This window comes from Panulirus ornatus, chromosome 41 (genome assembly GCF_036320965.1).
Source record: "Panulirus ornatus isolate Po-2019 chromosome 41, ASM3632096v1, whole genome shotgun sequence".
NCBI lineage: Eukaryota > Metazoa > Arthropoda > Malacostraca > Decapoda > Palinuridae > Panulirus > Panulirus ornatus.
In genome coordinates this window covers 19,853,156-19,868,738 of record NC_092264.1, presented here as the reverse complement: position 1 = coordinate 19,868,738, position 15,583 = coordinate 19,853,156, and the positions used below count along the sequence as shown (strand labels likewise).

The following is a 15,583-nucleotide window of genomic DNA, read 5'->3' as shown; positions in this document are numbered from 1 at the left end:
TATTACCATGATATAACTGTTGTTATGAGTGTAATATTACATGATATAACTGTTGTTATGAGTGTAATATTACATGATATAACTGTTGTTATGAGTGTAATATTACATGATATAACTGTTGTTATGAGTGTAATATTACATGATATAACTGTTGTTATGAGTGTAATATTACATGATATAACTGTTGTTATGAGTGTAATATTACATGATATAACTGTTGTTATGAGTGTAATATTACATGATATAACTGTTGTTATGAGTGTAATATTACATGATATAAGTGTTGTTATGAGTGTAATATTACCATGATATAACTGTTGTTATGAGTGTAATATTACCATGATATAACTGTTGTTATGAGTGTAATATTACCATGATATAACTGTTGTTATGAGTGTAATATTACCATGATATAACTGTTGTTATGAGTGTAATATTACCATGATATAACTGTTGTTATGAGTGTAATATTACCATGATATAACTGTTGTTATGAGTGTAGTATTGTGTGTGTGTGTGTGTGTGTGTGTGTGTGTGTGTCAAGAGATGGTTGCTACACAGTCAGTGGTCAGGCAGGTAACAGCCTGAGAATTACTGGACTAGTTTCCCCAGGTAGGAGTGAGTGACGACACTCACACAAAGGTAATGCTTCTTAGCTTTCTAGAACCAAATTGACGAACGCCATCATGTTTTTGTCATTCGATTTGTGACAAGAAATAAAGGAAGTTTACATCAGACATTCTGGAACCCACAGTAAACCTTACACTATGGATGGCATCTCCTGAACGGTAATCATCCTCTTCACTACCGTATATGTTCACGTCTCACTTGGCTGATGTCATCCGGTTCATGCTCGTGTATATAACTGGACCGTCCTGGTAGCAGTATGGTAGGTCATCTGAACACAGAAAATACGCCTCACTTGTTAGTGAGGACCCACTGAGTTACTCTTCCAAGTGGTACGTGAGGTGGGTGAGGTTCTGGTACAGCAATCCTCCAGGTGTGCACAGTCTGGTACACCAAGTTGCTCACTACGTTTGGTGTACAGACTAATGAGATCCTTTGATGTACAGAGGAACTTGACACAGGTTCCAGGCAATCTGTGCCACACTGAGTCTAGCCAATGTGGTCACACTCCAACTGATGATGTTCACAATCATTAACGATGGTTACACTGGGTCAGGGGTTTCTACAATCATTAACGATGGTTACACTTACTCAGGGGTTTCTACAATCATTAACGATGGTTACACTGGGTCAGGGGTTTCTACAATCATCTGGACATCCCCCACGTCCAATACTGCCGCCAACACTGACATGTCCAGATTTCCATTGTTAAAACATTTTCATTAGATACAAGCTACCAATCCTTCAACATACCTTTACAACTTCAACACTTGTAAATATTGTATGGTGCGACTGATGCACAACTGTGTGGTGCGACTGATGCACAACTGTGTGGTGCGACTGATGCACAACTGTGTGGTGCGACTGATGCACAACTGTGTGGTGCGACTGATGCACAACTGTGTGGTGCGACTGATGCTCAACTGTGTGGTGCGACTGATGCACAACTGTGTGGTGCGACTGATGCACAACTGTATGGTGCGACTGATGCACAACTGTGTGGTGCGACTGATGCACAACTGTGTGGTGCGACTGATGCACAACTGTGTGGTGCGACTGATGCACAACTGTGTGGTGCGACTGATGCTCAACTGTGTGTTGCGACTGATGCACAACTGTGTGGTGCGACTGATGCACAACTGTGTGGTGCGACTGATGCTCAACTGTGTGGTGCGACTGATGCACAACTGTGTGGTGCGACTGATGCACAACTGTGTGGTGCGACTGATGCTCAACTGTGTGGTGCGACTGATGCACAACTGTGTGGTGCGACTGATGCACAACTGTGTGGTGCGACTGATGCTCAACACTTACCAGCAAATCTTCCTACTTGGCTGCTCACCAGCCAAACTTAACAACTTCCTTGAGGACAACTGATTGACATATAGAGCGGGGTCGGCCTTCTCACTCCCCGACAATTACACAGGTATCAATTTATGACATTAACAACAATATCTAATACATAAATTATTGCCCGAAAACGAGTATACCAATAACTTGAAACATTTGCCTATCCAGAGTCCTATTTCTGAAATCTGGAAGATGGGCGAACCAACTGTAGCTCCTGGGATGCTGTACGTACGTACGTACATCTCCATTAACGACTGTTTACAGTGTTCATGGGTCAGGTGGACAGAGCTGTTACGTAGTACAACAGACACTGACACGACACGTAATCCTGGAACCACATCACTTGAGTTCATGTTTTTCTTCGGCAAGTGTAAGATATAAGATGTAACTTGTGTTCTCATATTAATCAAATATTACACAATTATCTGTAACGGTTTGGTAGTGTGTCACTAGGAATCATAACTACTGTGATCTGGTCAATATTCATTGACTTCCAGTTTAATACATATCCCAATACAACGCTAGGTCCTCACGATGACCTCATCCTAACAACACACTATCCATCAAGGTAAGCAAGAACCTTCACCACCGCACACAACATAGCATCACACAACACAGCATCACACAACATAGCATCACACAACATAGCATCACACAACACAGCATCACACAACATAGCATCACACAAAACACAGCACTACACAACATAGCATCACACAACATAGCATCACACAACATAGCATCACACAAAACACAGCATCACACAACATAGCATCACACAACATAGCATCACACAACATAGCATCACACAACATAGCATCACACAACACAGCATCACACAACATAGCATCACACAAAACACAGCACTACACAACATAGCATCACACAACATAGCATCACACAACATAGCATCACACAAAACACAGCATCACACAACATAGCATCACACAACATAGCATCACACAAAACATAGCATCATACAACATAGCACAACACAACAAAGCATCACACAACATAGCATCACACAAAACACAGCACTACACAACATAGCATCACACAACATAGCATCACACAAAACACAGCATCACACAACATAGCATCACACAAAACACAGCATCACACAACATAGCACCTCACAACATAGCATCACACAACATAGCATCACACAAAACACAGCATCACACAACATAGCATCACACAACATAGCATCACACAAAACACAGCACTACACAACATAGCATCACACAACATAGCATCACACAACATAGCATCACACAAAACACAGCATCACACAACATAGCATCACACAACATAGCATCACACAAAACATAGCATCATACAACATAGCACAACACAACAAAGCATCACACAACATAGCATCACACAAAACACAGCATCACACAACATAGCACCACACAACATAGCATCACACAACATAGCATCACACAACATGGCATCACACAAAACACAGCATCACACAACATAACATCACACAAAACATAGCATCATACAACATAGCACAACACAACATAGCATCACACAACATAGCATCACACAACATGGCATCACACAAAACACAGCATCACACAACATAGCATCACACACTATAGCACAACATAAAACATAGCATTACACAACATAGCACCACAAAACAGCACCACACAACATAGCACCACACAAAACATAGCATCACACAACATAGCACCACACAAAACATAGCATCACACAACATAGCACCACACAAGACATAGCATCACACAACATAGCACCATACAAGACATAGCATCACACAACATAGCACCACACAAGACATAGTATGACACAAAACATAGTATCACACAACATAGCACCACACAAGACATAGTATGACACAAAACATAGTATCACACAACATAGCACCACACAAGACATAGTATGACACAAAACATAGCATTAGGCAGAATGGCCGAACATTCTTGGGTGGATCTTCACGCCCACATGAAGACTGTTCACCTATGAGGAAACATTTTAACCTTACCATCACATTACCATGATAACTACGCTAGTACAATAATTTCGTTACAAGTAGTTTATACAAATGTGAGGAATATTTGACAATTTCCAAGATTATATTGAAAAATCTGTTTGATCAAATCTTTTTTTTTTTTTATTATACTTTGTCGCTGTCTCCCGCGTTTGCGAGGTAGCGCAAGGAAACAGACGAAAGAAATGGCCCAACCCCCCCCCCCATACACATGTATATACATACGTCCACACACGCAAATATACATACCTACACAGCTTTCCATGGTTTACCCCAGACGCTTCACATGCCCTGCTTCAATCCACTGACAGCACGTCAACCCCGGTATACCACATCGATCCAATTCACTCTATTCCTTGCCCTCCTTTCACACTCCTGCATGTTCAGGCCCCGATCACACAAAATCTTTTTCACTCCATCTTTCCACCTCCAATTTGGTCTCCCTCTTCTCCTTGTTCCCTCCACCTCCGACACATATATCCTCTTGGTCAATCTTTCCTCACTCATCCTCTCCATGTGCCCAAACCACTTCAAAACACCCTCTTCTGCTCTCTCAACCACGCTCTTTTTATTTCCACACATCTCTCTTACCCTTACGTTACTCACTCGATCAAACCACCTCACACCACACATTGTCCTCAAACATCTCATTTCCAGCACATCCATCCTCCTGCGCACAACTCTATCCATAGCCCACGCCTCGCAACCATACAACATTGTTGGAACCACTATTCCTTCAAACATACCCATTTTTGCTTTCCGAGATAATGTTCTCGACTTCCACACATTCTTCAAGGCCCCCAGGATTTTCGCCCCTTCCCCCACCCTATGATCCACTTCCGCTTCCATGGTTCCATCCGCTGCCAGATCCACTCCCAGATATCTAAAACACTTCACTTCCTCCAGTTTTTCTCCATTCAAACTCACCTCCCAATTGACTTGACCCTCAACCCTACTGTACCTAATAACCTTGCTCTTATTCACATTTACTCTTAACTTTCTTCTTCCACACACTTTTCCAAACTCAGTCACCAGCTTCTGCAGTTTCTCACATGAATCAGCCACCAGCGCTGTATCATCAGCGAACAACGACTGATTCACTTCCCAAGCTCTCTCATCCCCAACAGACTTCATACTTGCCCCTCTTTCCAAAACTCTTGCATTTACCTCCCTAACAACCCCATCCATAAACAAATTAAACAACCATGGAGACATCACACACCCCTGCCGCAAACCTACATTCACTGAGAACCAATCACTTTCCTCTCTTCCTACACGTACACATGCCTTACATCCTCGATAAAAACTTTTCACTGCTTCTAACAACTTGCCTCCCACACCATATATTCTTAATACCTTCCACAGAGCATCTCTATCAACTCTATCATATGCCTTCTCCAGATCCATAAATGCTACATACAAATCCATTTGCTTTTCTAAGTATTTCTCACATACATTCTTCAAAGCAAACACCTGATCCACACATCCTCTACCACTTCTGAAACCACACTGCTCTTCCCCAATCTGATGCTCTGTACATGCCTTCACCCTCTTATGGAACATTATTATCGATCAAAATGTAATTAGTCCTCATTCCTTGACAATCTTCGGGTTAGGTCATTTTCTTGATTTTGAAAACATAGATTTTCCTGAAAATTTCAGCATAGATGGTTTTACTTCTGCTGAATAAGAATCTGTGGTCAAAACCTTAAAATTCTTGTAATTAGTCGAGTAATTAGCATATTAATATAATTATAATTAATATTGTAATTAAGCGCTTAATTTTACGAAATACATTATCTTGACTCGATATCCTTAATCACCATAAAGAATACCACATATTCCTAGATTTTCATGAAAATCTGAAGAAATTGAAAATCTGAGCAAAATATTATTCAAAGCTATATATAGTCTGGGATTTTTCTTGTTTTGAAAACATAGATTTTTCTGAAATTTTCAGCATAGATGGTTTTACGTCTGCTGAATAAGAATCTGTGGTCAAAACCTTAAAATTCGTGTAATTGGTCGAGTAATTAGCATAATGTAATTCTAATTAATATTAAGTATGTAATTAAGCGCTTAATTTTACGAAATGCAGTTCCTTTGTTCATGAACCTGTATAACTCAAGGTAACGTAATACGACAATCACGGGAGCCTACTACCTGTTAACTACCACCTGACGTATAAATAATCACAAACTCCTTGTTTGGGGTAAAAACTTATCGGTGATATTTAAAGTTACAGTCCTATGATAAAGCTATCACCCTAAGGCCACAGTCCTACCATAAAGCCATCCTCCTATCATAAGGCCACAGTTCGACCATAAGGCCAACCTCCTATCATAAGGCCACAGTCCTACCATAAAGCCATCCCCCTATCATAAGGCCACAGTTCTACCATAAAGCCATCCTCCTATCATAAGGCCACAGTCCTACCATAAAGCCATCCTCCTATCATAAGGCCACAGTTCTACCATAAAGCCATCCTCCTATCATAAGGCCACAGTCCTACCATAAAGCCATCCTCCTATCATAAGGCCACAGTTCGACCATAAGGCCAACCTCCTATCATAAGGCCACAGTCCTACCATAAAGCCATCCCCCTATCATAAGGCCACAGTTCTACCATAAAGCCATCCTCCTATCATAAGGCCACAGTCCTACCATAAAGCCATCCTCCTATCATAAGGCCACAGTTCTACCATAAAGCCATCCTCCTATCATAAGGCCACAGTCCTACCATAAAGCCATCCTCCTATCATAAGGCCACAGTTCGACCATAAAGCCATCCTCCTATCATAAGGCCACAGTCCTACCATAAAGCCATCCCCCTATCATAAGGCCACAGTTCTACCATAAGGCCATCCTCCTATCATAAGGCCACAGTTCTACCATAAAGCCATCCTCCTATCATAAGGCCACAGTTCTACCATAAGGCCATCCTCCTATCATAAGGCCACAGTTCTACCATAAGGCCATCCTCCTATCATAAGGCCACAGTTCTACCATAAGGCCATCCTCCTATCATAAGGCCACAGTTCTACCATAAAGCCATCCTCCTATCATAAGGCCACAGTTCTACCATAAGGCCATCCTCCTATCATAAGGCCACAGTTCTACCATAAAGCCATCCTCCTATCATAAGGCCACAGTTCTACCATAAAGCCATCCTCCTATCATAAGGCCACAGTTCTACCATAAGGCCATCCTCCTATCATAAGGCCACAGTTCTACCATAAGGCCATCCTCCTATCATAAGGCCACAGTTCTACCATAAGGCCACAGTTCTACCATAAAGCCATCCTCCTATCATAAGGCCACAGTTCTACCATAAGGCCAACCTCCTATCATAAGGCCACAGTTCTACCATAAAGCCATCCTCCTATCATAAGGCCACAGTTCTACCATAAGGCCATCCTCCTATCATGAGGCCACAGTTCTACCATAAGGCCATCCTCCTATCATAAGGCCACAGTTCTACCATAAGGCCATCCTCTTATCATAAGGCCACAGTTCTACCATAAGGCCATCCTCCTATCATAAGGCCACAGTTCTACCATAAGGCCATCCTCCTATCATAAGGCCACAGTTCTACCATAAGGCCATCCTCTTATAAGGCCACAGTTCGACCATAAGGCCATCCTCCTATCATGAGGCAACAGTTCTACCATAAAGCCATCCTCCTATCATAAGGCCACAGTTCTACCATAAGGCCATCCTCCTATCATAAGGCCACAGTTCGACCATAAGGCCATCCTCCTATCATAAGGCAACAGTTCTACCATAAGGCCATCCTCCTATCATAAGGCCACAGTTCGACCATAAGGCCATCCTCCTATCATAAGGCAACAGTTCTACCATAAGGCCACAGTTCGACCATAGGGCCATCTTCCTATCATAAGGCCACAGTTCGACCATAAGGCCATCCTCCTATCATAAGGCCACAGTTCTACCATAAGGCCATCCTCCTATCATAAGGCCACAGTTCGACCATAAGGCCATCTTCCTATCATAAGGCCACAGTTCTACCATAAAGCCATCCTCCTAAGGCCACAGTCCTATCATCAAATGTTCATTTCCTCCAAGTGACTCCTGCTTCGTACTTGCCAAGTAATGACAACCGTAAATAATGAGAATCTTATCTTCGTACTGTAAATAATGTAATTACATTTGCTATACATTTCAGTTATAGTTGAGTGGCAGCCTTGATGATGATCAATTGATATATTGCAGTGTTACATATTTACACTAAACAATTGGGTGCTTCTAAATTCCCCCTTATACTACTACAGTCCTGAGTCTTTCCACGCTTTTCTGAAGCTGCCATAACTATGTCTTCTGAAAGGACGTTCACTGTACTCAAAGAATAATTATCCAAATATCGCTGCCATAACGTTGTGACGCTCACACTACTACACAATCACTGCCATACACTTGCCAGGGTATTCCATCTTATTTTGACATGTCTCTAAACTGATTTTAACGCAACACAGTAATGTTCTTGGTTGTACTAGGTATGGTCATATTTGCGGCAATGTTTGTTTATATCATTCAGATCAACAACAGACAATGACAACGCTGATAATTTGCCTCGAGTCTCAGTTAACTATGACCAGCTTCTACCACGAGGGCCTCGAGTCCCACCACGGGGGCCTCGAGTCCCACCACGGGGGCCTCGAGTCCCACCATGGGGGCCTCGAGTCCCACCATGGGGGCCTCGAGTCCCACCATGGGGGCCTCGAGTCCCACCATGGGGGCCTCGAGTCCCACCATGGGCCCAAGAGTAAATCTTCCCACCATCTCAAGAGAAGAATCATACGGGTCTCAGGATTCTCTCTCTCTCTCTCTCTCTCTCTCTCTCTCTCTCTCTCTCTCTCTCTCTCTCTCTCTCTCTCGGACATTTTCAAGAATGTATAAATTGAAGATCCACAATAAGGAACCACGAGTTTGTAACCATTACTACGCGTGAAATCAGACGAAATCTAAGTCAAGTAGCTTTATAGATCGAGATTATCTAAGACTAATGATTTCAAATACTTGTAGTAGGAGACCTATTAACCCTTCTCTTTTATAAATTCTACAGACTAAATCTTTTTATTCGGCTCTCATAGGATTTGTCTCTTGGTAGCTCGCTTCTGTACTCTCTCCTCACTGACTATATAATTACACAAGTAGGTTGACCAGAATTGAACACAAAATATTCAAGGTGGGAACCATCAATGAGCTGTAGTGAGGATGATTTCCCAAGACTTAAATTCGAAAGTCTTGCCTGGGACTCCCACCGCACTCAACCAAGCTACACTTACGACGGACGACCTGTGTGTGGCCCCGGTCAGTGACGTGGTTGGAGCACTTTATAGAGACGTTATAAGGGACTTGCGTCAGGCAGGCATCAAGAAGTGAGGACATGGGTTTTCGCTTTACATCAAAATATGTTTAAGTGAGTTGTGGATACAAGAAAATAAGTTCGGGCCCGAGGTCCTGGAACCTCACTACCATCATCACTCGTCAATAACTTAGGTCTACTAAAAAAATCTCTTGAGACATATGATATTCCAAATAATTTACGAGGATTTTCATGCTCCTTTAGCTTCGAGACTTCAAATGGCACATCAAATATAATTTACTGAAAAGAAGTTGCGTATTTCATTGTTAATAATTATCAAAATTATGACAAATTCACAAATTACGTAAGATCCGATCAAGTTAGTTTTTGGTTTAGCCTTGCAACAGCGACACTGCACACTGACCTCATAACCATCAAACGACGGACGCAGGGCAACAAGTGTCGTAATCATGTTTGGTTCTTTATTACATACCATGGGACTAGCTAAGTTATTAGATATCACCATAGGACTTGCTATGATATTAAATGTTTTAACTGAAAAATCTGAGTGTCATTAGTCATCCGTAGTCTCACAGGGAAAAAGAGGATGTGCTAACTATTTACAATTGGCCCAATACACAAGTTTACATGTCAAGTTTCACAATAGAGGAGACCCGGAAGGCCCAGCTGGGTTGAGTGGTAGCAGTAACCAGCTGCAGATGAAGTTTGGTGCACTTCAGTTTTACCTGTTTTGCCTCCATGGAGTATAACTCTCAATAATTAAGAAAGAATATCTAAAATACTCTTATATACCAAAAGAACAAATATAATCAATGTAACGAAAAAAGAAATCGTACCTTCAAGTTGGTGAAAAATGCTGAGCAGTTTGTAGGGATGAAGGTGGGATGTATGGCCAGGACCATGTCCCTGTAGGCTCCCGTCTCATCCAGCCAGACCCTTCCTCTGGCTCCTGCCCCGCCCACACCACACCATAACACTGCCGCCCACACCAGCACCCACCTTGCCCGTGTCCCCATCATGGTCATTATAAGGGTGGGAAGTAAAGCACTTGCATAGTGTACACGACTGGTCACGATACAGTGAGGCAAGTTTGGATTTTACAAGTCTGCTTGTTTGAACTGAGATTCTAGGAAGTTTCTCATATGTAACAACTTAAGTTCATAAAATCAAACCTTTATGATAATATCTCAAGAGTTTTCAAAACTGTGTATCTATGAACGACTCCGCACACATTATCAATATGGTTTTGAAAAATTTACTGGACCACTGTTCATACTAATAGTCCTTTCATGTTAAGCTGAAATTAATATACACAGTTCACTTAAGCATACGTGTGATTTCAAAGTGACTGTAAATAGAACACAACCATATTGAGGAAGAAAAGCAGAATCTACATGTGCATAGCTCTGCATTCACTCAACACACACTACCGTGGTTACGGAGCGACTGCGGGAGGGTTGCCGGCGACGACGACGGCCGTCACCGGGGAAGGGACGGTGGGCGGAGCATAGCCAGTCTTCACTTATCACCACAACGTAGTTTACCGACACGCTGGCTGAAGACAGTGACTTTTTTTCTTGCAACTGTGTACGTTACTTAGCCTGTACGCCTATCAATTGCTAGGTTCAGTAAAACCACCACGTCAATATCTAACAACAATCGAAAAATCTTGAGGCGAACAGTTCAGATACTTCTGAGACTACGGACACTATCACTGCGTAACCTGAATGGCTTTCGTTTGTTTATTGTGGGATCTTGATGAAGGCTGACGACAACTGAACAGTCGTTACAAGAGCTCATGCAATCCCAGGCCACACGCTAAAATCATCATGCTTGATATCAACAAAGAAGGGAAAAGCGGCTTTGATCAGTTTGTAAAGATTTTGGTACCTACTGAAAAGCCCAAAATTACACTTAATGAAAGCCAAGATCATATATATCCTTACCCACTTCACACACACACACACACACACACACACACGTCGCCTCCAACACTGGCATGCTAAAGTTATAAAGACAAGGCTCCACAACTCATAACAAACGAAAGTTATCCCTACATCGATGATATGCCAAAACAACACGCACGGACAACTAAAAATCAAATCAATTGGCAGGCATCAAGCTTCAAAGAAAATATGCAAAGGGTAGATGACAACGATAATATAATTTATAGACACATCCGATATCTGAATAGGAGTACAGAATGGAACATACTTGGTTCTCACTAAGCCTCATAGCACTAAGGGAGCACCCACCCTCCATAAATGTCTTTATTGATAAATATTTACCAAAGCTTAGCAACTTTTACTTCCTTTAACTAGCAAGAAACATCATTACATATGCACCTCTAACCTGCCGGCAGTATATAAAAAAAGGCACCAGAAGCATCTTTCCAGAATACTTTGCCACACACACCACAAAACCTGTCAATGAACTGAACCAGGGCATGTAAAATGTCTGGGGTAAACCATGGAAAGGTCTGTGGGCCCTGGACGTGGAAAGGGAGCTGTGGTTTCGGTGCATTACACATGACGGTTAGAGAATGAGTGTGAACGAATGTGGCCTTTTTGTCTGTATATGTTTATTATCCCTGGGAATAGGAAAGAATACTTCCCACGTATTCCGTGACTGTCGTAGAGGGTGACTAAAAGGGGAAAAGCGGGGGGCTGGAAATCCTCCCTCTCATTTTTAACTTTCCAAAAGAAGCAACAGAGAAGGGGGTCCAAGTGAGGATATTTCCTCAAAGGATCAGTCCTCTGTTCTTAAGGCTATATATATATATATATATATATATATATATATATATATATATATATATATATATATATATATATATATATATATATTCTTTCTTTTCTTTTAAACTATTCGCCATTTCCCGCGTTAGCGAGGTAGCTTTAGGAACAGAGGACTGGGCCTTTTTTGGAATATCCTCACCTGGCCCCCTCTGTTCCTTCTTTTGAAAAAAAAAAAAAAGAGAGGGGAGGATTTCCAGCCCCCCGCTCCCTCCCCTTTTAGTCGCCTTCTACGACACGCAGGGAATACGTGGGAAGTATTCTTAATCCCCTATCCCCAGGGATAATATATATATATATATATATATATATATATATATATATATATAATATATTTTTTTTTTCATACTATTCGCTATTTCCCGCGATAGCGAGGTAGCGTTAAGAACAGAGGACTGGGCCTTTGAGGGAATATCCTCACCTGGCCCTCTTCTCTGTTCCTTCTTTTGGAAAATTAAAAAAAAAAAAAAAAACGAGAGGGGAGGATTTCCAGCCCCCCGCTCCCTTCCCTTTTGGTCGCCTTCTACGACACGCAGGGAATACGTGGGAAGTATTCTTTCTCCCCTATCCCCAGGGAATATATATATATATATATATATATATATATATATATATATATATATATATATATATATATATTAGTTGTTAGAAGCAGTGAAAAGTTTTTATCGAGGATGTAAGGCATGTGTACGTGTAGGAAGAGAGGAAAGTGATTGGTTCTCAGTGAATGTAGGTTTGCGGCAGGGGTGTGTGATGTCTCCATGGTTGTTTAATTTGTTTATGGATGGGGTTGTTAAGGAGGTGAATGCAAGAGTTTTGGAAAGAGGGGCAAGTATGAAGTCTGTTGGGGATGAGAGAGCTTGAGAAGTGAGTCAGTTGTTGTTCGCTGATGATACAGCGCTGGTGGCTGATTCATGTGAGAAACTGCAGAAGCTGGTGACTGAGTTTGGAAAAGTGTGTGGAAGAAGAAAGTTAAGAGTAAATGTGAATAAGAGCAAGGTTATTAGGTACAGTAGGGTTGAGGGTCAAGTCAATTGGGAGGTGAGTTTGAATGGAGAGAAACTGGAGGAAGTGAAGTGTTTTAGATATCTGGGAGTGGATCTGGCAGCGGATGGAAACATGGAAGCGGAAGTGGATCATAGGGTGGGGGAGGGGGCGAAAATCCTGGGGGCCTTGAAAAATGTGTGGAAGTCGAGAACATTATCTCGGAAAGCAAAAATGGGTATGTTTGAAGGAACAGTGGTTCCAACAATGTTGTATGGTTGCGAGGCGTGGGCTATGGATAGAGTTGTGCGCAGGAGGATGGATGTGCTGGAAATGAGATGTTTGAGGACAATGTGTGGTGTGAGGTGGTTTGATCGAGTGAGTAACGTAAGGGTAAGAGAGATGTGTGGAAATAAAAAGAGCTTGGTTGAGAGAGCAGAAGAGGGTGTTTTGAAGTGGTTTGGGCACATGGAGAGGATGAGTGAGGAAAGATTGACCAAGAGGATATATGTGTCGGAGGTGGAGGGAACAAGGAGAAGAGGGAGACCAAATTGGAGGTGGAAAGATGGAGTGAAAAAGATTTTGTGTGATCGGGGCCTGAACATGCAGGAGGGTGAAAGGAGGGCAAGGAATAGAGTGAATTGGAGCGATGTGGTATACCGGGGTTGACGTGCTGTCAGTGGATTGAAGCAAGGCATGTGAAGCGTCTGGGGTAAACCATGGAAAGCTGTGTAGGTATGTATATTTGCGTGTGTGGACGTATGTATATACATGTGTATGGGGGGGGGGGGGGTTGGGCCATTTCTTTCGTCTGTTTCCTTGCGCTACCTCGCAAACGCGGGAGACAGCGACAAAGTATAATAAATAAATAAATAATATATATATATATATATATATATATATATATATATATATATATATATATATATATATATATATATATATATATATATATATTATTCCTTGGGGTAGGGGAGAAAGAATACTTCCCACGTATTCCCTGCGTGTCGTAGAAGGCGACCAAAAGGGGAGGGAGCGGGGGGCTGGAAATCCTCCCCTCTCGTTTTTTTTTTACTTTTCCAAAAGAAGGAACAGAGAATTGGGCCAGGTGAGGGTATTCCCTCAAAGGCCCAGTTCTCTGTTCTTAACGCTACCTCGCTAATGCGGGAAATGGCGAATAGTTTGAAAGAAAGAAGAATATATATATATATATATATATATATATATATATATATATATATATATATATATATTCTATTTATTTTACTTTGTCGCTGTCTCCCGCGTTAGTGAGGTAGCATTAAGATCAGAGGACTGAGCCTTTGAGGGAATATCCTCACTTGGCCCCCTTCTCTGTTCCTTCTTTTGGAAAATCAAAAACGAGAGGGGAGGATTTCCAGCCCCCCACTCCCTTCCCTTTTAGTCGCCTTCTACGACACGCAGGGAATACGTGAGAAGTATTCTTTCTCCCCTATCCCCAGGGATAATATATATATATATATATATATATATATATATATATATATATATATATATATATATATATATATATATATATTGATTAGAAAGGGTAGTGAGTGGTGGGATGAAGAAGTAAGAGTATTAGTGAAAGAGAAGAGTGAGGCATTTGGACGATTTTTGCAGGGAAAAAATGCAATTGAGTGGGAGATGTATAAAAGAAAGAGACAGGAGGTCAAGAGAAAGGTGCAAGAGGTGAAAAAAAAGGGCAAATGAGAGTTGGGGTGAGAGAGTATCATTAAATTTTAGGGAGAATAAAAAGATGTTCTGAAAGGAGGTAAATAAAGTGCGTAAGACAAGGGAGCAAATGGGAACTTCAGTGAAGGGCGCAAATGGGGAGGTGATAATAAGTAGTGGTGATGTGAGAAGATGGAGTGAGTATTTTGAAGGTTTGTTGAATGTGTTTGATGATAGAGTGGCAGATATAGGGTGTTTTGGTCGAGGTGGTGTGCAAAGTGAGAGGGTTAGGGAAAATGATTTGGTAAACAGAGAAGAGGTAGTAAAAGCTTTGCGGAAGATGAAAGCCAGCAAGGCAGCAGGTTTGGATGGTATATATATATATATATATATATATATATATATATATATATATATATATATATATATATACTTTTTCAATCTTTACTTAGTCTGAGCACACTCAGGCAAAGCTTTTGTGTAAATGATTGAGTTAACTTGGGTCACATACTGTGCGAAATTATCCCGGAATAACTCGTGTGGGATTCCAGATACGTTTTCTATCATCAGGGTAAGTGTCTTTTCTTTTAACAGATGACAACACAAGCACTTGTTATCTGTAGATATTGTATGTCGATGAGTCTGATAGGGGTGGTGCAAGTGTCTGTCTTAATTGTTCTTGCCTTTAATTTCTCTAACATCCGATATGTTGAGTGATGATGAATATGATAGTGGTGACTATGCAGACAAATATATGAAGGG

General features: G+C 41.5%; 1 protein-coding gene across 1 annotated transcript in view; it reads right to left on the bottom strand.

Annotated features, from left to right (window-relative positions):
- The window catches only part of LOC139761770 (uncharacterized), a 122,221-nt gene extending 111,446 nt beyond the window's left edge, over nt 1-10,775 (bottom strand). Inside the window, exon 1 of the mRNA XM_071686207.1 lies at nt 10,184-10,775. Within this exon, the coding sequence (XP_071542308.1) occupies nt 10,184-10,372 (189 nt within the window). The 5' untranslated portion in view covers nt 10,373-10,775. The remainder of the gene's footprint in view (nt 1-10,183) is intronic.
- Between the last annotated feature and the right edge of the window lie 4,808 nt (nt 10,776-15,583).